This window comes from Salvelinus sp. IW2-2015, linkage group LG18 (genome assembly GCF_002910315.2).
Source record: "Salvelinus sp. IW2-2015 linkage group LG18, ASM291031v2, whole genome shotgun sequence".
In the NCBI taxonomy this organism is placed as follows: Eukaryota; Metazoa; Chordata; class Actinopteri; order Salmoniformes; family Salmonidae; genus Salvelinus; species Salvelinus sp. IW2-2015.
In genome coordinates, this window is record NC_036858.1 from 48,483,096 (window position 1) to 48,507,729 (window position 24,634).

The window sequence follows — 24,634 nt, forward strand, 5'->3', positions numbered from 1 at the left end:
CTTCAAATTGTTCAGAACATTTTCTAAAACCTTTTAATGGTTGAAGTCTCTCTCTCTCAATACTTTTTCATCAGGAGGAGACAGAGCGGGAGAATGGTATCTGCAATTCGTGAAAGGGTATCACACCTCAGGGAACTCTCCAATAATTCTTTCTCTTGGGATCATTGAAATTACATCTTGCATCTTCTTCCAAACCACTAACTCAGTAGCCCTTTCCTGCATGAAAATGACCAAGTGGCCTCAATGGGTGAATGTTAAAAATAATATTAATACAAATTATATTTTTTAAAGCTTGCTGAAAATCTGGTGTTTCTATGTCGAACTATTGTTATTTCAGTCTTTCTGTGATGTAAATTGGGATGCAAACTCAAAATAGAATACATGTGAACTCTATATCTGACATGGTACAGGTGTCTTCTTTTTTTAAGCCCATAACGGTGTGAGGTGTATACTTTTGTTTCAAAGTAGATTTGGTTAAAACTACCAAGAAACATCTGCGTGACCCTGATTTAGCCACTGCAGTATCAGGGATAATATTACATTTACATTGAGGTTAAGTAGACATTAAATGCATAGGCGGCTGGTGGCCTTAACTGGAAGAACGGCTCATAGTAATGGCTGAAACGGTGTTAATGGAAGGTATCAAACACAGTTCCAAGTGCTTGATACCATTTATTTCACTCGATTCCAGCCATTATTATGAAACCATCCTCCACTCACAGCCTCCCTGTGTTTAAATGACAAGATTATAATGACCTTGTCAGAAAGGCAGTCCTTAGTTCCTGGATTGTAGCCTACAATGCCAGCCCAAGCTGATGCAATGTTTCCTTTGCATTTAACGCCAACTCATTCATCACACTGCATTAACGCGGCTGCTCCATGATTTCATGACATCACACCCACACCCTCAGTGACAACGTGACAATGAACAGCCATTGACATATCACCAGACTGTCGAGTCTGAATTACGGGATGCTTTGTTGCGTCCCAAATAGCCCCCGATTCCCACACAGTGCACTACTTAGAAGTGCACTACATAGGTAGTAGGGTGCCATTTGGGACAGACTTTACCGTCCAGAAAAACATAGCTCAGATTTGCTGGACTAGCTGAGTCCACAGGCTGTCTCGTAGACATTATGTCCCTGACCTCAGTGTCCATATTTAGACTCAAGGTCTGAAATAGGTATGAAGGAAGTGATGATTGAACATTAAAGTTAACAGTGTGTATATGCGACGCATGCAGTGAGTCACCATCACAATCCTGAAAGTGTGTATTTTGGAAATACGCTGTTTTGCAAAATATTTTTTTTTTTAGCTGTTCTAAATGTCACCCTACAGATGTGAGGTTGATAGGGTGAAATGTGAGGTTCAAAACTTTCACAAGTCACTCAAATAGTTTGCCGCCATGTCTAGTTTCATTGTCACAATGCAATTGACCCGCAAACAGTTACACTTGTTAAATGCCAAGTATGTGCCTATACTGTAATAGCACTGTTTCTGATCTAAAGTTGTACTTTTTTTTTGCTGTGAAGAACTTGGTCCCAAATAAGTATTTTTAAGAGTGACTTAAGTGTTTTGTAGTGACATTGTTAGTGACATTGTTGTTCTTGTAGTGTGAGTGAGGAGGGCAGTTTGTAGAGGTTATAAAATACTCTTGTATATTTGAGGAGACACAGAACACTCCTGTGTGGTCAGAGTGAGCTTTGTGCAACAGAGGTGTGTGTGCATTCATTAATGTAGGAACTGGTTGAGCTGTGTCCCACACACATAACCCAATGTTGGTCCAAAAAATAGGTGTGTCACACATACGTTGCATGTCTCTAAATGAGGTCCTAAAAAGGCCACCCTATTCACTACACTAGCGCACTACTTTTGACCAGAGCCCTATGGGCCTGGCCCTTGGGATGCAGCCCACTCTCTAAGGTCGGTTACAAAATGCCAGCCATATATAGAATGAAGCTTTAAGAGCTTTAAGAGCCTGCTGAGGTCCACAGCATCCTAAATCTCTTCTATCCTCCTCTCAGAGCGGTGTTAGTTGTTCTAAATATTGTTTTATTCCCAGTTCATGCACTGAATGTGAAGGAGCTAGCTAGAGACTATTGAAGCAGTTTGCAAAAATAAAGTCTGTGAATTGGCGATAGTTTGACAGGAATTTGGTCGAAAGGATCTCTCTGTATTGAAATGTATAAAAATACAAATCTGAAATGTGACTCATTACACAGTCTGAGGTCCTGAGCCCTCTGGACAGGTTTTCATCAAGGATCTCTCTGACTTTGCTCCGTTCATCTTTCTCTCGATCCTGACTAGTCTCCCAGTCCATGCAGTTGAAAACTATCCCTCTCAGCATGATGCGCCTCCACCATGTTTCACCGTAGGGATGGTGCCAAGTTTCCTCCAGAAGTCACACTTGCCATTCAGGCCAAAGAGTTCGATTTTGATTTCATGCAGACCAGAGAATCTTGTTTTTCACGGTCTGAGAGTCCTTTAGGTGCCTTTTGGCAACTCAAAGCGGGCTGTCATGTGCCTTTTACTGAGGAGTGGCTTCCGTCTGGCCACTCGACCATAAGGCCTGATTGGTGGAGTTCTTGGACACCTCCCTGCAAAGACCTTCTCCCCCGATTGCTCAGTTTGGCTGGGCAGCCAGCTCTAAGAAGAGTCTTGGTGGTTCCAAACTTCTTCCATTTAATGAATGATGGAGGCCATTGTGTTCTTGGGGACCTTCAATGCTGCAGAAATGTTTTGTTACCCTTCCCCAGATCTGTGCCTCGACACAATCCTGTCTCTGAGCTTTACGGCAATTCCTTCGACATCTTGGCTTATTTTTTGCTATGACCATGTGCTGTCACTGTGGGACATTATATAGACGGTGTGTGCCTTTTCCAAATCATTTGTCCAATCAATTGAATTTACCACAGGTGGACTCCAATCAAGTTGTAGAAAAACATCTCAAGGATGATCAATGGAAACAGGATGCACCTGGCTTAATTTCGAGCCTCATAGTAAAAGGTCTGAATAGTTATGCACATATATATATTTTTATACATTATACATTTATACATACAAAAAATGACAAAAAATTAATTGCATCCGTTTTAGAAATAAAGCTGTACGTAACAAAATGTGAAAAAGGAAGGGGTCTGAATACTTTCCGAATGACATTGTAGACTGATCTGGTGAATCCAGGGAAAGCTATGATCCCTATTGATGTCACTTGTTACATCCACTTCAATCAGTGTAGGTGAAGGGAGAACGGGTTAAATAATGATTTTTAATTCATGAGACATGGATTGTGGTATTGTGCCATTTAGAGGGTAAATGGGCAAGACAAAGGGCCTTTGAATGGGGTATGGTAGTACAGTAGGTGCCAGGCGCACCGTTTTTTGTCAAGAACGGCAACGCTGCTGGGTTTTTAATGCTCAAAAGTTTCCCTTGTGTATCAAAAACGGTCTACCACCCAAAGGACATCCAGCCAAACTGGTGGGAAGCATTGAAGTCAACATAGGCCAGCATCTTTGTGGAACGCTTTCGACACCTTGTAGAGTCCATGCCTGACGAATTGAGTCTGTCTGAGGGGCAAAGGGGTTGTAACTCACATATTAGGAAGGTGTTCCTAATGTTTTGACACTCAGTGTATGTCTAGTTATTAGTTGCACCACTTTTGTAGAATGACCCTATCTATGAGCACTGGTCAAAAGTAGTGCCACTACAAATGAGATATGGTGCCAATTTGTGATGAAGCCAGTGACCAGTCAGCAGTCACACTCCTGAAATTATAACCTCTGTGTCTGATTGGTTTAAACCCTAATGCTTTATACTGACACTGACTGACTGTAATGTTCCATTTCAGTGAATTGTCAAATGTTTTCAGTAGTTTCAGCTTCAATAAACGGTTATTTCTAATAAAGTAGAACTGTTTCAGTAAATAGTTATAACGGAAGTTGCACTAAACCTGGCAATCTGTTTGGAGGGACTTCCTGTGTTTTTTAGTTTTTCTTAATGACCAATATTCAGCTATTTATTATGATAATAGGATTATTTTTTAATATTAGACCATTGTCTGTCTTCCAGCATGATGGGTTGCCCTACTGTCACAAACCATGCCTACGGAACTCTCTTCGGAACCCAAGGTAGAGGTTACTGTTAAAAAGCATAATCGCAGGTGTGCAGAAGAATGGCTATAGCTTGAATTCAGTAAGACCAATAATAGAGTAGGATAAACTTAATTGGCTTTTTTTCACTTACGAAAAATGTATCAACCCATAACGAAAATGTCCATTAATTATAATTCACACTAATATATATTCACATTTCCTGTTGCTGCAGGATTATTTTCCTGCTGTAGCAAAACTTGTTCAAATTTTAGATCCTACATCTGTACTTTACACACTCCACACACACGTACACACTCACACATGCACACAAACACACAGCACAACACATTCAGTAGCAGCAAATGTACTAATTTCCTCAACTCACATAAACAGCCATAAAAGTACTTGATTGATTAAGAAAACAATGCTTAAAAACATTATAATATTTCATCACCCCTATACTATACGGATGCTATACGGTCATACAAGGCATTTCCTTTCCCATGAATCAAAGTGCAAGACGTCCTCAGGTGTGCTGTGTGGGGACCAGATGGATATTTATATATCTATAATGACCTCCTGACCTGGTGTTATACCACCTGGCAGTGGGCCTCATTTCTTAAAGTTGCTTCAATTGAAAAGTTTGAAAGTTGCATAAAAAAGTAGGCCTGCGTTCCAAAGTTGCTTAAATCTGTGACAACATTTTGAAGCACACCAAAAATCCTATGATTTGTGTGTGCCATTAAATAAGTAGATTCTGAATTTTGGTGTACACGTCACATAGGCTTACACACTTAGCAATTATGGATTTTAAGTATTCACTAGTTTCACCTGGAAGAAATACCATACACATTTGGGTTTGTGAGTGCATGAAGAACTCTGATATAATCTTGAGGTGCTTCCCTTTTAAAAAGTGAAAATATTTCTAAGAACATGTCATATAAGCTTCATCATAACAATTTTTGTCTGACTAAGCGCGCGGGTGCATTCAGACATTTGGGTAATTTTTCTGGGTAATTATGACATGCTCTGTATCCCAAATGGCACCCATTCCCTTTATAGTGAGACACATCTTTTGCCCAGCGCCCTATGGGTCCTTGCACTACATAGAGAGTTTAATTGGATTATTCATCCTGATGTTTAATCGTTTCTAGGATGACTGGAATGGTGGTTAGTAGTGTATGAACCCAGGGACAGATTAAATAACTGGAGGAAAGATAGATATAGTCGCTAGTGAAAGTCTACACACCCTTTGCCACAGTCTTCACATTTTACTGGCTTAAAATTCAATCTAAAAAATAATTTAATTTGATTTTGTTCCTACCCAAATCATCACAACCTACTTCACCTTGTCAAGGTGAAAGAAAAATTATAGAACATTTTCCTAATAAAAATAAATGAACATGTCTTCATTAGTATGCATTTTACACCCAAGTTAGTACTCAATAGAAGCACCTTTGAAGCATTAGAGCTGTGAACATTTATGTTTTATGTTATGTTTATTATGTTAATTGTTTTTGCACATTGCCAAAGCTCATCAATTTGTTGGATCATTAATGGAAGCAATATTCAAAGAAGGAAGCCCATGTTAAAAAATCATCTGCAATCATCAATTATGGTTTGCATAAGCCTGTTAAGCAATACTGCAAAGACAACACAGCAAATAAATACCACTTTTTGGCCTAAATAGAAAATTACAGGTTTGGATCAAATACAACACGAACACAGCACAGGAGCAACCCTCTGTATTTTCAAGTATTGATGATGGCAGAGCATCATTTATGGTGTGCTTGTCACCAGTATGGACTGGGAGTTTTCAAGATCAAAATAAACATGAAAGAAGCAAAGCCCAGGTAAAAAGTAGAGGAAACCCACCTCAGTCTCTTTGAAAACCTAACCCTGGATAAAGTTTTATTTTCCAGAAGGACAATTACAACATATATTAATGCCAAAGACACACCAGAATGGGTTTTAAGAGGTGGTTACATGTTCCTGAGTTGTCCAGTCTCAGGCCTGACTTAAATTTGCTTGGGACAAGGTTTGAATATTGCTGTCCGTCAATGATTCCCAACCAAATGACTGAGCTTGAGCAATTTTGACAAAAACAATTAGATATACAGTGTATGTTTCCCTAACCTAATTTGGTATAAGTTATTTTAAATTATTCACAGCTGTAATTGGCTGCCAAAGCTGCTTCCACCAAGTATATTACTCTGGGGTGTGAAGATATATGCAATCAAGATATCTTAATTAAAAAATTTAAAAAATTACTTTAAAAATGGGGAGTAGGTTGTGTAAATCGTTAGGAAAATATCAAATTGAATCGCTTTTCAGAATTTTTTATACAGCAAAATGTATAGACTCAAAGTGTGTGTAGACTTTCACTAGGCACACTGTATCTGCAAACTGTTGAAAGCTCCCGCAGTTTATTGAGTGTAATGTTTCGAAAAACTGACAAGAATTATCACTTTTATATTATTATGACCTGCTTATCATATGATTGTTGTGGGGCTGCCACAAAACATGGAGTGGGAAGTATAGGCGGCAACATCTAATTTCTAGATGGCACCTGGGTTCTATCAGTTTGGGGCCAATACATAGGTGAGGGTCATTAGACTGGGGAAGCTAAATGTTAATGACGGTTACTCATCTGCACAAACTTCAGCGCATATCTATGAAAATTATTTTGACTATCTTTATAGATTATCTATAAAGAATGAGATTACCCTCTAATCATGTGCATTTCAGATGAGTTTGACCCAGCTACAATCATACAGAAACAAAGAATTTGTCTGGAATGTTGTGCTGATCTCTGTGGTTTGGGTAGGAGTGTGGGTGGGCGTTTGATTCTGGTTGTTTGGATAAAGGAACCTCAAACCCAACTGAAAAACAGCAGGCATTTCCCCTTGGCTTCTCCCTTCCTCTGCAATTCTGCCTAATCGTCTAATGTGGGAGTTATCCAGTAGGACCTCTACTGGGGCTTAAAGCATTTCCTTTTTTAATATAACACACTGACAACCAAATTTCAGTACAGCAGAAGAGAACCAATGGTTCCATGGGACTAGTTGTAAGACACTGGTACTTTGTGCAAACTCTAGCACCTCATAATACCACATAATACTATGGCTGCCTAATAACTCTCCTCCAGGTGTGAACATTGGAGGGGCAGGCTCCTACATCTACGACACTCCTCAAACCCGCCTTTTGAAGCAGCCCTCAGAAGGATCTCCGCACCACACTCATGGACCACCGTGCAGGTCACCCGGAACCAACCCAAAGGTAAGGGACGGTAGCGCTGATCCCAGAATCTGTTTGCGCTGGTTTTGATATCGCTATGTGGCCATTGTCACGGCCAACAATACCATAGGCAGACCACACAAACGGATCTGGGGCAAGGTACAGCGACAGGGGTAGTAATAGTATTATTAGGGAGTTTAGAGTTAACATATTGTCTTGATGAAAAACAAATCCCTCCGTTGGCTTTCGCCACCTCACACACACATACATACACTACATGGCCAAAACGAATGTGGACAGCTATTTAGTGTATTCGGCTATATCAGCCAAACCCGTTGCTGACAGGTGTGTAAAATCGAGCCAACAGCCATGCAATCTCCATAGACAAAAATTGGCAGTAGAATGGGCTCGTACAGAAGAGCTCAGTGACTTTCAACGTGGCATTGTCATAGGATGCCACCTTTTCCAACAAGTCAGTTTTGTCAAATTTCTGCCCTGCTAGAGCTGCCCCGGTCAACTGTAAAGTGCTGTTACTGTGAAGTTATCAGTTTTCCGGTAAGACCCAAATGCAGTCTGTGTTGAAGAAGTTACAATGTTTATTACAGCAACAGGGGCAGGCAAACAACAGATCAAGGCAGGCAGTGGTCGATAATCCAGAGTGGTGGGGTAATGGTACAGGACGACTGTCACGATCGTCTATGGGTGAGAGAGAGGACCAAGGCGCAGCGTGTGCAAAATACATTCTCTTTTATTTAGAGAAGGGAAAACAACGAAACGAACACTTAATACAAACTAACAAAACAACAAACGACCGTGAAGCTAACGACGTAAGTGCATAGACAAGCAACAAACGTTCAACATAGACAATTACCCACAAAACCAACTGCCTATGGCTGCCTTAAATATGGCTCTCAATCAGAGACAATAAACCACAGCTGCCTCTAATTGAGAACAAATCTAGGCAGCCATAGACATACAAACACCTAGACAAGACACTGACCCATTAAACGTACAAAACCCTAGACAAACCGAAACACATACATTCCCCATGTCACACCCTGACCTAACTAAAAATAAAATGAAAACAAAGATAACTAAGGCCAGGGTGTGACAGTACCCCCCCCCAAAGGTGCGGCTCCGACCGCCACACTGACATTGAAGGGGAGGGTCCGGGGTGGGCCTTATTATGGCGGCGGCCTCGGGTGCGCGGACGTGGCCCCCACCCACCCATTTGTCAATACCCGCTTTGGTGGCTCTGGTAGATCCTGGCTGACTGGCGGCTTTGGAACCCGACTGCACCTGGCGCTCATGGCTGGCTGGCGACTCTGGCTGCTCATGGCTGGCTGGCGATCTGGCTGCTCATGGGCTGGCTGGCGACTCTGGCTGCTCATGGCTGGCTGGCGACGCTGGCTGGCTCATGGCTGGCTGGCGACTCTGGCTGCTCATGGCTGGCTGGCGACTCTGGCTGCTCATGGCTGGCTGGCGACTCTGGCTGCTTCATGGCTGGCTGGCGACTCTGGCTGCTCATGGCTGGCGGACGGCTCTGGCTGATCCTGTCTGGCGACGGCGCTCTGGCTGATCCTGTCTGGCGACGGCTCTTGGCTGATCCTGTCTGGCGGACGGCTCTGGTGATCCTGTCTGAGGCCTGCTCCTGTCGGCGGACGGCTCTGGCTGATCCTGTCTGGCGGGCGGTCTGGTGATCCTGTCTGGCGACGGCGGCTTGCGCGGACGCTCTGGCTGATCCTGTCTGCGGACGGCTCTGGCTGATCCTGTCTGGCGGACGCTTCTGGCTGATCCTGTCTGGCGGACGGTCTGGCTGATCCTGTCCTGGCGGACGGCCTCTGGCTGATCCTGTCTGGCGGACGGCTCTGGCTGATCCTGTCTGGCGGACGGCTCTGGGCTGATCCTGTCTGAGACGGCTCTGGCTGATCTGTTCTGGCGACGGTCTGGCTGATCCGTCTGTGCGGACGGCTTCTGGCTGATCCTGTCTGATGGACGGCTCTGGTGATCCTGTCTTTTTGGTAGCGCCGACAGGATCAACCAGAGCCGGTCCATAGACAGGATCAAGCCAGAGCCGTCCGCCAGACAGATAGCGACCCGCCAGCAGACAGCCGGCCGTCCTCAGACAGGATCTAGCCAGAGCCGTCCGCCAGAGCAGATCAGCGACGTCCCAGATCCAGCAAACCGTCCGCCAGAACAGGATCAGCCGAACGCGAGACGATCACCCGCCAGACAGGATCAGCCAGACCGTCCATCAAGACAGCTATCAGCCAGAGCCGTTCGCCAGACAGGATCAGCCAGAAAACCGTCCCGCCAGCAGGATCAGCCAGAGCGTGCGGCCCAGGATCAGCCAGAGTCCGTCCGCCAGACAGGAATCAGCCAAGCCGTCCCGTAGACAAGGATCAAGCCAGAGCCGTCCGCCAGACAGGGATCAGCCAGAGCCGTCCGCCAGACAGATCAGCCAGACGCCGTCCCGCCAGACAGATCAGCCAGAGCCGTCCGCCATGCCATGAGCAGCCAGAGTCGCCAGGCCAGCCATGAGCAGCCAGAAGTCCCGCCAGCCGCCATTGAGCAGCCAGAGTCGCCAGCCAGCCCATGAGCAGCCAGAGTCGACCGCCAGCCATGAGCAGCCAGAGTGCAGCCACCATGACAGCCCAAGTCGCCAGCAGCAGAGCAGCCAGGTCGCCAGCGCCAGCCATGAGCAGCCAGGTCCCGCCAGCCAGCCATTGGAGCCAGCCAGGAGTCGCCAGCCATGCCAGGATCTTCCAAAGCCGCAGTCACCAGGATCTCACCAGAGCCACCAAAGCGGGGTTTGACACATGGTGGAGTGGGGGCCACGTCCCGCACCCGAGCACGCGCCTAATAAGGCCCACCCCCGGACCCTCCCCTTCAATGTCAGGTTGTGCGGTCGGAGTCCGGCACCTTTGGGGGGGGGTACTGTCACAAATACAAACTAAACAAAACAACAAACGACCGTGAAGCTAACGACGTAAGTGCATAGACAAGCAACAAACGTTCAACATAGACAATTACCCACAAAACCCAACTGCCTATGGCTGCCTTAAATATGGCTCTCAATCAGAGACAATAAACCACAGCTGCCTCTAATTGAGAACCAATCTAGGCAGCCATAGACATACAAACACCTAGACAAGACACTGACCCATTAAACGTACAAACCCCTAGACAAACCAAAACACATACATTCCCCATGTCACACCCTGACCTAACTAAAATAATAATGAAAACAAAGATAACTAAGGCCAGGGTGTGACAACGACAGGCAGGGTCAGGGGCAGGCGGAGTGGTCAGGCAGACGGGCTCAGAGTCGGGACAGGCAAGGATCAAAACCAGGAGGGCGAGAAAAAGAGCGACTGGGGAAAAGCAGGAGCTGAGACAAAACGCTGGTTGACTTGATAAACAAGACAAACTGGCAACAGACAAACAGAGAACACAGGTATAAATACACATGGGATAATGGGGAAGATGATCGACACCTGGAGTGGGGTGGAGACAATCACAAGGACAGGTGAAACAGATCAGGGCGTGACAGAAGTTGAAATGTCTAGGAGCAACAATGGCTCAGCTGCGAAGTGGTAGGCCACACAAGCTCACAGAACAGGACCGCTGAGTGCTGAAGCGCGTAGCAAGCAACACTCACTACTGAGTTCCAAACTGCCTCTGGAAGCAATATCAGCACAAGATCTGTTCATCGGGACCTTCATGAAATGGATTTCCATGGCCGATCAGCCGCAGACAAGCCTAAGATCACCATGCACAATGCCAAGCGTCGGCTAGAGTGGTGTAAAGCCTGCCGCCATTGGACTCTGGAACAGTGGAAACGCGTTCTCTGGAGTGATGAATCACACTTCACCACCTGGTAGTCCGACGGACGAATATGGGTTTGGCGGTCGCCAGGAGAACGCTACCTGCCCCAATGCATAGTGCCAACTGTAAAGTTTGGTGGAGGAGGAATAATGGTCTGGGGCTGTTTTTCATGGTTCGGGCTAGACCCCTTAGTTCCAGTGAAGGGAAATCTTAACGCTACAGCATACAATGACATTCTAGACGATTCTGTGCTTCCAACTTTGTGGCAACAGTTTTGGGAAAGCCCTTTCCTGTTTCGGTATGACAATCCCAAGTGCACAAAGCGAGGTCCATTCAGAAATGGTTTGTCGAGATCGGTGTGGAAGAACTTGACTGGCCTGCACAGAGCCCTGAGCTCAACCCCATTGAACACCCTTGGGATGAATTGAAAAGCCAACTGCGAGCCAGGACTAATCGCTCAAAATCAGTGCCTCGACCTCGCTAATGCTTTTGCGGCTGAATGGAAGTCCCCGCAGCAATGTTCCAACATCTAGTGGAAACCCTTCCCATAAGAGTGGAGGCTATTATAGCAGCAAAGGGGGACCAACTCCATATTAATGCTCATGATTTTGGAATGAGATGTTTGACGAGCAGTTGACCACATACTTTTGGCTATGTAGTGTATAGACACATACACACACAGGAACAAGTCCTTTTTATCAGGGCTGCTCAGATTAACTGGCCTTACCAAGTGCCCCAAGTATGACCTTTAAGGGTTAAATATAATATAACATAAAGAAAGAGGGTTACACAGACACACACACAAACACACACACAGACACACTTGTAATGATCCTATCTCTGTTCATCACTGGGGAGGAATGAGGAATTTTCGTATAGTGACACTTCACATTTGACAAGGGACTTAGTGTTCTATCGAACATCGACACATTACTTTGAGTTATATAAAAGGCTGACATGTATCTGATCTTTTAAGATACATATAACCCCCTAAAACATGACCAACGATGAACTTTCAAGTAATTTGCAGTACAACATTCACTGAGTGTACAAAACATGCTCTTTTCATAACATAGACTGACCAGGTGAATCCAGGTGAAAGCTATGATTCCTTATTGATACCACTTCAATCAGTGTCGATGAAAGCGAGGAGACAGGTTAAAGAAGGATTTTTAAGCCTTGAGACAACTGAGACATGGATTGTGTATGTGTGCCATTCAGAGGGTAAATGGGCAAGACAAAATATTTAAGTGCCTTTGAACAGGGTATGGTAGTAGGTGCCAGGGGCACAGCTTTGAGTGTGTCTGGAACTGCGACGCTGCTGGGTTTTTCACGCTCAACAGTTTCCCGTATATATCAAGAATGATCCATCACCCAAAGGACATCCAGCCAACTTGACACAACTGTGAGAAGCATTGGAGTCAACATGGGCCAGAGTCCATGCCCCGACAAATTAAGCCTGTTCTGAGGGCAAATGGGGGTGCAACTCAATATTAAGAAGGCGTTCCTAATGTTTGTATACTCAGTGTATGTCTAACTTTGACAATGGGCTCTATTTTAACCAACCTAACGCAATTGTAAATCTAAGAGCAGGTGGTACAATTATTGGTGCACTTGCTGGCGTTGCCACGAAAGGGCTGGGTTTTGATGAATAAACAAGTTATGGGTGAGTCGAGGCTTGGCCCTTCACTGGCTAATCAGAACGTACTCCATGGCGAAATATGTGGTTGCTTCAAGTTGTGTATTTACAATCTTTTATGTATTTCCTTGGAATCAACTCCAAATCCAATGTTAGTCTGTCATTTAAGATATAGTAATTACTAGCGATTGGATACCACGAAAATTGGGGGTTAAAAATAAAAAATAAATAAAAAACACATTTTCTTACCCTACAAAAATAAATTGAACTGTATTTTAAGACAATTAAATACTCTACTAACAAAAAAGCTGTTAGAATTGTAAGTGTGTGTGTAAGTGTGTAAGTGTGTGTGTAAGTGTATGTCCCTTAAGGTCCTTGTGTAATTGTAATGTAATATTGTACCCCCTAGCTCAATTGTCCATTGTATATAATCTATATATACTTGTGTTCCCTCATGTACTCTCTGTATTGATTTGTTGTTAATAAAATTTTAAAAAGGCACATGTTTTGTGACTGAGCGTGCATTTTAGCGTTTGAGTCTCTTTTCAAAAGTTGCTAAAAGTTCCAAATAGAGCCCTGCGTCTTTAAACAACTATCTCTGATTACAAGATTCAAGATTGACCCATGTTAGAACTTTCAACAGATGTTTTTAACAAACAACTTGTTGGGTTTAACATTTCCTTTAGAGATTAAAATGATTTTGAAGGAATGGGTGGGGTAGTTGCTGATCGCTCGATGTTAAATTTATAATGATTTATAATCTGTTGAATTTTGCCTTTTGCAAAACGTTGTAAACCCAGACTTTCTGTTATGTATCATGTCATTGTTTAATCTGAAAACGGAGTTTATGTGTTTGGTTAACCTGAATAGATCAATTGTATATTTTGAATAATTATGTCAAGTAGGAGATTCAATTTATTTTATCAGCTGGACTTGGTCACTGGTATGTTGAGTTTGTGTCTTTTCCACTGGTTTGTCCTTATGTTTGCTGTCTGGTAATTTGCAGAAAATCAAATATGTGAGTTTATGTAGGGTTAATTTATGAGTTTAATTGAGGCTGACTTATTTGTTTCTGTCGGGTGAATAACCTCTAGCTATTGTTGTTTTGCCAGTACCTCCCCCTCAGACCAGGATGTTTGCTGGAGAGACCTCACTCTGTCCTGGCTGTGAAAAAGTGGTCTATTTTGGTAAGTTTTGGTCAGACTGTTCATGATTGATTTATGATATAAACATAGATCACTCAAATATGCATTATGTGCCTTCTTATATTTATTTTTCTATGTTGTACTGATAGTTCAAGGGGTCACTTAGCGGACTCTTATATTTTCAAAGTGAAGTACAGTGAGTGCATACATTTTTGGTATGTGATCACTGTGGGAATTGAACCCAAGATCTCAGTGTGGCAATCACCACATTTTTACCAACTGATCCACACAGTACCTTGTGCACTTTTGATTAATTATCCTGACATGCCAGTTGAATGAGGTAATCATAGTGAAATGTTTGTCTGTCTCTGCAGCAGAGAAGGTGATGTCCCTGGGTAGGAACTGGCACCGACCCTGCCTGCGCTGTGAGAGGTGTAAGAAGACACTGACCTCTGGTGGACATGCTGAGGTATTACATCCACATTATTACTGTCTACTACAGTTACTGATGACCTGAAGCGAGGGCTGCTTTTAAGATCAACATCAGTGTTTCTGTGTCGAAATTCACAAGTAAGGTTGATTTGATTGATTTTATTATTAAAGTGTCTTGCATTTTCAGGATGCCTAGCCCACATGGACTTATAAGACAATCTGAAGATGCATTGATGTTGGTCAATTAAATCATACATAGAAGTGATTTAACTCGTCTGGTAGGCTTGTGTCACTGCGCAGCTCGCGGCTGTGCTTCCATTTGTAGTCTGTAATAGTTTGCAAGCCCTGCCACATAAGATGAGCGTCGGAGCCAGTGTACAGTAGTATGATTCAATCTTAGCCCTGTATTGACGCTTTGCCTGTTTGATGGTTCGTCGCAGGGCATAGCAGGATTTCTTGTAAGCTTCCGGGTTAGAGTCCCGGACCTTGAAAGAGGCAGCTCTACCCTTTAGCTCAGTGCGAATGTTGCTTGTAATCCATGGCTTCTGGTTGGGGTATGTACGTACAGTCACTGTGGGGACGACGTCCTCGATGCACTTATTGATAAAGCCAGTGACTGATGTGGTGTACTCCTCAATGCCATCAGAAGAATCCCGGAACATATTCCAGTCTGTGATAGCAAAACAGTCCTGTAGTTTAGCATCTGCTTCATCTGACCACTTTTTTATAGACCAAGTTACTGGTGCTTCCTGCTTTAATTTGAGCTTTTAAGCAGGAATCAGGAGGATACAGTTGTGGTCGGATTTACCAAATTGAGGGAGAGGGAGAGCTTTGTACGCGTCTCTGTGTGTGGAGTACAGGTGATCAAGAATAGTTTTTCCTCTGGTTGCACACACTAACATGTTGATAGAAATTTGGTAGAACTGATTTAAGTTTCCCTGCATTAACGTCTCCGGCCACTAGGAGCGCCGCTTCTGGGTGAGTGGTTTCCTGTTTGCTTATTTCCTTATACAGCTGACTGAGTGCGGTCTTAGTGCCAGCATCTGTCTGTGGTGGTAAATAAACAGCCACGAAAAGTATAGCTGAAAACTCTCTAGGCAAGTAGTGTGGCCTGCAATTTATCACAATATACTCTACTTTAGGTGAGCAAAATCTAGAGACTTCCTTAGATTTCGTGCACCAGCTGTTGTTTACAAATATGCACAGACCCCCCCCCCTCATCTTACCGGAGTGTGCTGTTCTATCTTGCCGGTGCAGCGTATATATCCCGCTAGCTGAATATTCATGTCGTCATTCAGCCACGATTCCGGGAAACATAGGATATTACAGTTTTTAATGTTCCGTTGGTAGGATATTCGTGATCATACCTCGTCTAATTTATTGTCCAATGATTGCACGTTTTGTCTAATTCGAGGTGAGTGATCGCTGTCCTGATATCCAGAAGCTCCTTTTTGCCGTAAGATACCGTTGCAGAAACATTATGTACTAAATACGTTTTTTTTTTTWTTTATTGAAGAAAAAAAAYGTTTCCCTTGTTACAGCATGAAGGGATACCTTATTGCCACGTCCCTTGCTACGGCATCCTGTATGGACCAAAAGGAGTGAACATCGGCAAGGTGGGCTGTTACATCTATGAGAAGGAAGACATGGAGCAAACTGAAATACCCAGCCAGTCTTAACCACACACTAAAAGTGAGATGAATGGGGTTTCTGTTTGATTAGGGTCATTTCAGTGACTGAATTGAGTGACTGAAATTACTGAATTGAGTGACTGAAATGATTCACTGACTGAATTGACAGGTATTGCAATGGAACCGACCACACGCTTGCTGATAAACATGAGGTATTTTTGTGTGTATCTTTACATATTGTTTGTATAACGTAATAATGTTTCAGAATATTTAAATCACTTTTGCAACCTGCTAAGCACACAGATTTATAAAATACGTATTTAACAACAGTTTCATATCCAATATTAAAGATTGATTGCATATATTTGCCAATGGTTATGGTGAGGAAGAATGCATAAAGAGTTATGATACATTATCAAAGATAATATTTTGTTCCTCATTCATATGAAACAGAAAGGAGTCTTTACTAAATAAGATAATGCAGTATTGCAATTGAGTGGAACATTTGAATTTGTATAGGAGGAATAAAATGAATTATGCTTCTCTTGTGTCTTGTTTTATTAAATCAGTGCTAGGTTTGAATGTTGTTTTGATGTGGAACAAACACACCACTTACTATACAATGAGGTTACTTGAAAAGGTGTTTGAAAAAATTGTTGTTGGTGCACACTTGGGCATATAAAAAATATTTACAGAAAGAATATTTTAGTATCAATTTTCCCCCTCATCGTTGGCCTTTGATTTTAGAGGGATTTCTGTTGTTTCCACAACTTGGGATCCAGCCAAACTTTTCCTAGAATTGTACATAAAAAGAATAAACACATAGTCATTGATAAAACACTATGATATTCATAATCATCGATAACCATATTTGCAAAGAATTTACAGATTGTACCCTGGCAAAATGCTTGCTTGAGAAATTGTGGTTTGCTAGGTTTAGCCTAGCATTTTAGAATTGTAGCAACTAGGCAATGGCGGAGCGATTTCTGCATATTTAGCCTTTAATAGATGCATTATGATCTGTCTAGTGCGCTGCTCTTTAACGCACTTTAGATTGAATTCCAACCTAAGTGTCTATATCACAGAGGCTATATCATACCCTGTCTGCCCGTCCTCAATGTCCTGAATGGTCTCTGGTAGACAGCGGTCACGTGTCTCAGGCAGCATCCTGGCCACCAGGCTAGCCAGCAGGGCTATGGAGCAGAGGAGGACCTGCGGAAGGTCCCTCCACACCTCGTCAAGCAGCAGGATGAGAGGGGCCAGAGACACTCCCAGGCGACCCATGGACGAGTTGTAGCCCATGCCGTTCTGCCTGAGAGACAGAGAGAGAAATATACAGAACACACATTTTGACCTGTCTTTAGTTACACTTTAAATCGGAGACACAGGTGTGATTTACCTGACCACAGTAGGGAACAGCTCAGAACTGTATAACACGACAGTTGTGAAGGATGCTGCCGAGCAACCCTTCCCCAGCACCGCCACCACCGTCCTTAAAACAGACATGTCTGAAGTGGAGGAGAGGAACGACATGACCTTTCCTTTAAGTCAAAGTTTCCCACCATATTTAAATATTTAGGATGAGTTCATGAATAACTGAAAAAGACTGGAACACACCCCAGCAGAACTCGATGATAACTTGTGTAGAGTTGTAATAACTCCTTTAGAGATGTGATAACTTGTGTAGAGATGTGATAACTCCTTTAGAGATGTGATAACTTGTGTAGAGTTGTAATAACTCCTTTAGAGATGTGATATCTCCTTTAGAGATGTGATAACTCGTGTAGAGACGTGATACTGCCAGGGTCTGTTCTAACCCAGCTCTAACACACCTGATTCATCTAAGCATGGTCTTCAATTTAGAAAACTATAGTTGAATCAGGTAGTATGTCAGTGCTGCACTAGAGGAAGGGCAGTATTTGTTGACACCTCCAATACATTATAAGATGTCTCCTGGACTTGAATTGCCCGCCTCCCTGATCCCCCACAAAAAAAGCACTCACCTCTGGGTATGAAAATATTAACAGCGAGACAGATTCCAGCTCCTAGCAGAGATCCTACTTCTGTGTTTCTCCTGCCCACCTTATCCAGAAGGTAGTACACTGATAGTTTGGCTGGGAGCTCTATGGCACCATACACAAACTGGGTTAGATATATGTTGAGCCCAAATCCAGTGATGTKGAAGCTAATGCCATAATATGTTGAAGCCACACCATACCTTTGGGATGAGAAATCAGGTTGGCATTGTTGGTGTTGTTAAACAGTGTAGAGCTATGTAATGTGTTTTGACACAGTTTGAGGTGAGCTAAAAGTCTAATTTAAAGTTGAATTTACATTTCAGGATACTCTCTTATGTGGATATTAGATCAAAACAGTCAAATGAAATCTTACCCAACTTGATAGCATCAATACATTCCTACATTATTGTGTGTAGCCAGACATGATGAACATGCGTTTACTAAAGCAACTTGTATCAGATATCATGAGACCGGGGATATTCACCATACTATGCCTGTGAGTAGAGCTAGTCTCCTCATCTTTGGGGTCCTGACCAAGTCCAGGTAGGAGTAGGTTCTGTCTTTTCTCTCTGTCACAATGATACTGGACAGAGTCTGGTGGCGAGAAGAACAGAGGCGGATCAGTTGCTGAATCCCAAATCAACCCCGAGACTTCGTCTCCTCGACGCTCCCGTAGATATGAAAAGATTGGATATATATAAGCAATATGGAAAAAATCCCACCCAGGCTTTAAGAGGGAAAGTAAACATGTCCTAGATCTATTTGTGCTGTCTTGCCAACTCTGACCATAGGAGTTAGCAAGACAGTCCCTGTGCACAAGAAGGCCAAAGTAACCTGTCTAAATGACTATCGCTCCATAGCACTCACATCTGTAGCCATGAAATGCTTTTAAAAGGAAGGTTATGGCTCACATCAACACTATCATCCCAGACACCCTGGACCCACTCCAATTAGCATAACGCCCAAACAGATCCACATATGACACAATCTCTATTGCACTACACACTGCCCTTTCCCACCTGGACAAAAGGAACACCTACGTTAGAATTCTGTTCATTGACTACAGCTCAGCGTTCAACACCATAGTGCCCTCCAAGCTCATCACTAAGCTAAGGACCCTGGGACTTACCACCTCCCTCTGCAACTGGATCCTCGACTTCCTGACGGGCTGTCCCCTGGTGGTGAGGGTAGGCAACAACACATCCACCACGCTGACCCTCAACACAGGGCCCACTGACACTCTTGCACTGGCTCTATGCACAATCACTGGACTCTACCCACTCATACACGGACACTCCAACACACACATATACACACATATACACACACACTACATACGCTCACACACACAAAACACATAAACACATCCATATTGACTCCACACACACATACACTTTCACACTCTTTTATACTCTTCACATGCTGCTGCTACTCTGTTTATTATCTATCTTGATTGCCTAGTCATTTTTACCCCTACCTACATGTAAATGTTACCTCAATTACCTCAACTACCTCGTACCCCAAGCACATTGACTCGGTATCCTTGTATATACTGTAGCCTTGTTATTCTTTTATTGTGTTAATATTTTGTGTTACTATTTCCTTTTTATTTGGTAATTTCCGTTAAGTAAGCATTTCACTGTATAATCTACACCTGGTGCACTCAGCGCATGTGGCAAATACAATTTGATTAGATTTGTGCACAAATAGATCTGGAACCAGGCTATAAGGAAGAGTGAAGGAATTTAAATAACCATATTGCTTAAACTTATACTATCCTGGTAATTGCTTACCTCTGGTGTAATTTTGGATGCAAACTCCTGCTTCTGGTTCATCTGGGCACATTGTTGCAAATAAAAGTTTGCTTTCTCAAACTTCCCATTGGCTATGAGCCACCTGGCTGACTCAGGAATCCACCTATTGGAGGAGGTAAAGATGTTATTCACAATAACACAGCAACTGTTAACTGTTAACTGTCCATTCATTCGTTGGTTAGTCCCTCCCTCCCTCTGACCTCCATGTGAGTATGGCCAGGGCGAGAGGTGAGGTGACCACTATAGTCAGCTGTCTCCAGTCGTTCACACAATAGGCTATGGCTGGAATCATGGCGTTACCAAACGTCCAGGACAGGCTGTCAATCACTCCCACTAATTTTCTGTGCTCAATGTCCACCCACTCCACGCCTGAGGACGACACAAAGCAACACCAGATGAGTCAAGGATAGTCTCTGGGACACCACGTGGGTTGTCTGTATTCATCTAGTGGTGGTTGGGCTTCGTGTGTGTGTGTGTGTGTGTGTGTGTGTGTGTGTGTGTGTGTGTGTGTGTGTGTGTGTGCGTGTGCGTGCGTGCGTGCGTGCGTGTGTGCGTGTGTGTGCTTGGTTGTGTGCATGTGTGTGTGTATAATCACTGAGTACTGATGAGACGATGACGATGCCGGTGATACCGAACCCAGTGAAGAACCTGAGCACAGCAAACATGATGAAGGAGGTGGAGAAAGCACTGGCAACACCAAACAGCATGCCAGAGATATAGGACACCAGGAGCATGATCTTCCTACCAAACCTAGAAAAAAAAGACAACATGTGAAGATAAAGTGAACAGAAAAATATCTAATTACATTATGTAGCTTTCTCCGAGCTAGAATGGCCCATAGGGCAGGGGCCTATTTCCTGTCTCTGTAGTGTGAGGCAACTCCCCTCTTTCAATTAGAAATATAATAAGATAAGCTTATGTAAAGAGAATACAAATACAAATGTCCCCTTAATTTGATCGATTTAAAAAATATTAAAGACCAAATGTAGCTGTTTTTATATCAATGTCAAATTGTCAGTCTCCCTTGGATCAAAGTAGAGGAAAGATAAATGTTAATGTGAGAAATATTCATGTGTTGAAAAAGCTCTGACAGACAAACTTACCCCACCAGACATGCCACCAGAGGTCTCTACACAGCCCCAAATCCAGAATGAATTCAAGGAACTCCCTTCCATCTCAAATTACTCAAGCAAACACCAAAATGTACTAATAAATAAATAAAAAGCTCACAGCACAATGTCTCTGCCCTTATTTTTCTTTTTTTTAGGGGGTAGATCAGCTTTAATATTGCAGATAGATTGTAGCTTCCCTCAATGTAATTGTCTTCATAATTTCCAATCCCCCTATTTTACCTAAATAACTCATAGGCATATGTGTACTGATGTATGTATGCGTGTAACTGATAGATGTTACTGAATGTAAATGTACTATATGAAAATTAAAATGTAATATATGAATGTATTAGGATGTAGGCATACAGTAATGGGTCTCTCTGTTTCTCTCAGTGTTGTGTTAGTAGGACCTTTCTAGGTTCTATTGTTATTATTTTAAATGTGTATAGTTCAGTCCTTGAGCTGTTCCTGTCTATTGATGTTCTGTAATATGTCATGTTTTATGTTTCGTGTGGACCCCAGGAAGAGTAGCTGCTGGTTCAGCAATCGCTAATGGGGACATAGCCGAGAGAAGATGTTTGCGGGTGGGGTGCTGCAATTCTTTTTGCATACGGCTGTATTGGTCTGATAATACAGGAGTAGTAAAGGCCCAATACAATACTTTTGTGAGAGAAAAAAATGTCTCCCGAGCTGCAGAGGGCTAAATGCGGAAGACACATTTCAGTTGAAGGCATTCAGTTGTACAACTGACTAGGTATCCCCCTTTCCCTTTCCTATATCGGTCTGCTAAAACCGGAAAGGCCGGCCCGCAGCCGTCTATGCCGGCAGATTGAAGAGGGTGGCATTTTCTGAGCTAAACTGACCAGGGCACACCTCCAACAACACATAAAACCTCACATAATTCTGCCCCCCAAAAATGACAATTTCTCTCAACAGTGGCATATATATTACAGATGCCTGTAATAAGTAGTGCTCAGTTTGTCAAGGGCAGGGGCGCAAAATATTTCGCTTGTCCATTCCCAGCGTGCCTCTCCAGGGTGCTGTTGGAGAGACGCATCGCTGCCACGCTCCACCAACATTCCGTCAAAATAATCTAACATAAATCATGTAGCAGATATAGGATATGGTAGAAAGAATATGTGGCTTTTTCTGTAGCTTACAGGCTGGAGATAAAATGTATAAGTAATGGGGCAGACACCTTTTACATCATGCAGGTTTCTCTGATCAAATAGCCTAACCTAAATGGCACCTAATCATATAAAAAAATGTGCTGACATGTTAACAAACCACATATACTAAAGACAGGAGAGGCCAAAGTAAAATGGACAATATGGAATGGATAATCAGGCTACTCAAAACTGCTGTCCAGAAGTTTCACCCCTTGGGCTAAATTGTCATGATCATTGGTTTCAAGTTTGTATCCATAGCGAAAAATAAAATACTTATGCATTTCCCGCTGTGTAAACACATTGCAAATAGGCTCAGGATAACTCCTGATAAAGTTGGGTAGCTGATATTCATAGCTTAAACAGCCAAATTGATTAGTGTGGAAATGTAATATTGATTAGTCACAGGAATCAGGACCAATAAAGCCAATGGAAAAGCTTGTTTTAGAAACAGTGGGACTAAGACATGGATGAGCATTTATAAAATTACATTGCAGGCAGACACTGTAGGATAACCCCAGTAAGCACAGACCGACGCCGATGTCTTTTGGCAGTCTTTTTTTGGTCCTGTCTGGACCAGCAATCTTTTTTTTTGGTGCAGTCTAGACCGGTCTTGATTTCCACACCCACAGACATTGGTTTTTGGTCCAGTCTAGACCAGCCTTGATTTTGCTCAACTATAGACGCCTATGTTTGGTTCGGATTTGAAACATATTGTCTTTTCACCTTTCATTCAGAACCTAAATTGAACCTAACTTCAACGTCTGGAAAATACGGATTTTAGACATCTTTTCAACATCATTTTGCTTACTCTGAGTATTCTAGTTTTGCAGGGGGCAATACAGTATGTTTGTCTCACCTAGGGCGACAGAATTGCCAGGACCAGCCCTGAATACAGGCGTAGTAAAGGCCCAGTGCACTACTTTTGTAAAATAAAAGTTTCCTGCAGCTGAAGACAGAAGAGTTGTAAAGGCCAAGTAATTTTTTTTTACAAATAATAAATAAATATTCCCATTTTTCAGGGGGTGCTGCAGCATGTCTACTTCATGGTTTTAGGTCATCTTGGAAATCCAGAACAAAAATTTCAAGTAATTGCATCAGATGCTCGATTAAGATCTGGGGAAAGACATGTTAGAAAATATACTAGAAGTCGTTGCGATATTAGTCGTTGCATCCGCACATTCTGTTGACAGACACTACCATACCAGTTATGTTACGTGCGTCTGTACACATTTATTTTTTTTAAGGTGAATAATTTATAAATTAATAAATTATTGTTAACTTACCTGTCACTCAGACTACCAAAGGTCATTGCTCCGAACATCACTCCCATGAAGAAGATGGTGGCCATCGCCTTATTTTGCCCTTTCTGGTCACACACCAAGTCCCACTGATGTAAGAGGTAGAAATAAGAATAAACAGACAACTCATTCAAGGTACCGTATAAATGAGAACAGCCTCTCTATTTCCCTTTTGTGAAATAATTTAATTGAGTAGCTAGCACTACAACAATATTCAAGGATGCATTCATTGAGATTTGTACTGACAAATAATACTTAATTTCTATGCAACCATGTGTAGTGGTCGAAGAATGACATTCAACGAGTACAACATGGCCTTTCATTCAATGAGATACTCATTGACTACATCATTACCTTTCGACTTGTATAGTATAGTGACAAAGAGACAGAAAAGCTTACCTCTGTAGCCAGAGTGGATTTGAAGGTGCTGTTGTCATATACCCATCCATTCTGACAGGGGACTGTAGCTTGGTCACTGTCATTGGAGTTGGACAGGAGGTGGAACTGGGGTTCTGGGAACATCTTGCAGGAGCTTGGAGTCCCATCTTCCTGTACTGGAATACTGACAGTCAGTCTCTGCTCCTGGGTCAGATTCCCAAAGACGCCCTCATCATCCAGAGCGCTGATGTCACAGCGGTGAGAGGGCACAGCAGCTATGAAGTTACCCAGCATAAAGTGACAAGGCAGGGTGAATCGAGCAATGAAGCTGATGATAATGATCATAATCTGGAACCGTCCAAATCCATTGATATCCGAGAGTAGGTGTTCAAACTTCATTTTCCACTTGGTCCAGACAGACTTCTTGTAATACCGGAAGCACAGCAATCACACTCATTCACATTCGTACTTTGGATCCAAGAAAATATATCATAATCTTTTACCAAGTCTAAAGGTTGTCTGTCTGTTGGTCCAACTGTCTCATTGTTAGTTAAACTTTGCGAAATAGATCAATCTTTAACTGTGCAAAAATAAATAAATAAACCACTTCTGCTTGTAAAGAATCCCTTCATATACATCAATTGGTGATGCATTGACAGAAAGTAGTTAAATAGTAGTTAAATAATTTTTCACCATTTCAAAGTTTCAGGAATTCAATAATATGTGAACAGTCCAAAAAGAGAATGAAACAGGATGTCTGTGCTCTTCAAACTCCATTGCTCATTGTTAAGCCAAACGTACCAAACATACCATGGCAATGAGTGACAAGTACAACAACATGA

The 24,634-nt window shown here is 42.8% G+C and overlaps 2 protein-coding genes across 3 annotated transcripts in view; one reads left to right on the forward strand and one right to left on the reverse strand.

Moving 5' to 3' along the window:
• Nucleotides 1-16,546, forward strand: part of LOC111978605 (cysteine-rich protein 3) — a 34,932-nt gene extending 18,386 nt beyond the window's left edge. Inside the window, exons 5-7 of the mRNA XM_024008743.1 lie at nt 13,908-13,982; nt 14,315-14,409; nt 15,914-16,546. Coding sequence (XP_023864511.1) covers nt 13,908-13,982; nt 14,315-14,409; nt 15,914-16,051 — 308 coding nt within the window. The 3' untranslated portion in view covers nt 16,052-16,546. The remainder of the gene's footprint in view (nt 1-13,907; nt 13,983-14,314; nt 14,410-15,913) is intronic.
• LOC111978604 (solute carrier family 22 member 7) lies at nt 14,314-24,278 on the reverse strand. Of its 2 annotated transcripts, XM_024008741.3 has the most exons (10): nt 23,814-24,275; nt 23,400-23,503; nt 20,431-20,585; nt 20,036-20,204; nt 19,815-19,938; nt 18,506-18,615; nt 18,007-18,221; nt 17,403-17,511; nt 17,103-17,315; nt 14,314-16,796 (listed from the first exon to the last, which is right to left on the reverse strand). In XM_024008741.3, exons 1-10 carry the CDS (start codon nt 24,189-24,191, stop codon nt 16,715-16,717), a joined length of 1,659 nt encoding a protein of 552 aa, XP_023864509.1. In that variant the 5' UTR covers nt 24,192-24,275; the 3' UTR covers nt 14,314-16,714. The 2 variants fall into 2 exon arrangements, with proteins under 2 accessions (XP_023864509.1, XP_023864510.1); XM_024008742.3 differs by lacking the exons at nt 14,314-16,796; nt 17,403-17,511 and having other exon boundaries at nt 17,110-17,315; nt 23,814-24,278.
• Between the last annotated feature and the right edge of the window lie 356 nt (nt 24,279-24,634).